Source organism: Polistes canadensis, unplaced genomic scaffold (genome assembly GCF_001313835.1).
Source record: "Polistes canadensis isolate GaletaPanama2010 unplaced genomic scaffold, ASM131383v1 scaffold_143, whole genome shotgun sequence".
NCBI classification, from domain to species: Eukaryota; Metazoa; Arthropoda; class Insecta; order Hymenoptera; family Vespidae; genus Polistes; species Polistes canadensis.
Genome location: NW_014569690.1, coordinates 228,972 through 229,938, shown reverse-complemented (window position 1 = coordinate 229,938; position 967 = coordinate 228,972). Strand labels below are relative to the sequence as shown.

The following is a 967-nucleotide window of genomic DNA, read 5'->3' as shown; positions in this document are numbered from 1 at the left end:
ATATATTATATATATATAATTTATTAATATTATATATATATAATATTAATAAATTATCATAATTTAATAATATATTAATTGAAAAAAAATGATGAAGGATTTGGAGATGCAGTAAATTGCGAGGATACATGGAAACCATGTTTGTCATATATCGATGAACAATTTCGTCAATATTTCACCGACGAGAGTGGATTAAATAGAAAAAATATTCAAGATAATAGGGTACATTGTTGTTTATATTTTATACCACCATACGGTCATGGGTAAGCAATATAATATCTATATTATAAAAATCATCATACGTCAATTAATTAAAAAGTTTTCAATATTATAAAATAAAAAAATAAAATTAATTGATAATTGTTTGTTTTTTTTTTTTTCAATATTAACACCATGTTAATTTATATTTATTACAATGTTATTCTTATTGATAATTAATAATAATTAAATTCTTCACAGTTTACGACAATTAGATCTCGAAGTATTACGACGATTACATAGAAAAGTTAATGTTGTTCCTGTTATTGCAAAAGCCGATACATTAACAACCCAGGAAGTTAAAAAATTGAAGGAACGAATTCTCGCGGATATTGAGGAACACGAAATTCAGGTACCTTTTTCTTTTTTTTTCTTTTTTTTTATATCAACATCTGTGTTAACACGTACCCTGCCATGTGTACACGTTAAAATGTACGCCATGATGAATTTATTCAATTTGAAATGTTTTCATTTAAATGTAATTCCTGGTAATATTGTCACAATAGTATCACAAAAAAGGGTGACAACCTTTTATAATGATTGTTCTAATAAGTATGACTTATGCATTGATTGTTTTAACAAAATTCATCGTTTCATGAAAATATCAGTCGAATATTGAACAATATTTTCTATTTCGTATTTACTTTTGTATATAATTTTTATTACAATTATTCAAAATGATAATCAATTTAATTTATTAATGTTATTT

At 23.4% G+C, this 967-nt stretch overlaps 1 protein-coding gene across 1 annotated transcript in view; it reads left to right on the top strand.

The window, feature by feature from the left end:
• Positions 1 to 967, top strand: part of LOC106788535 (septin-2) — a gene marked incomplete at its 3' end in the record, with an annotated part of 6,218 nt that overhangs the window by 2,263 nt on the left and 2,988 nt on the right. Inside the window, 2 exon segments of the mRNA XM_014751876.1 lie at positions 98 to 263; positions 460 to 610. Of these exon segments, the coding sequence (XP_014607362.1) occupies positions 98 to 263; positions 460 to 610 (317 nt within the window).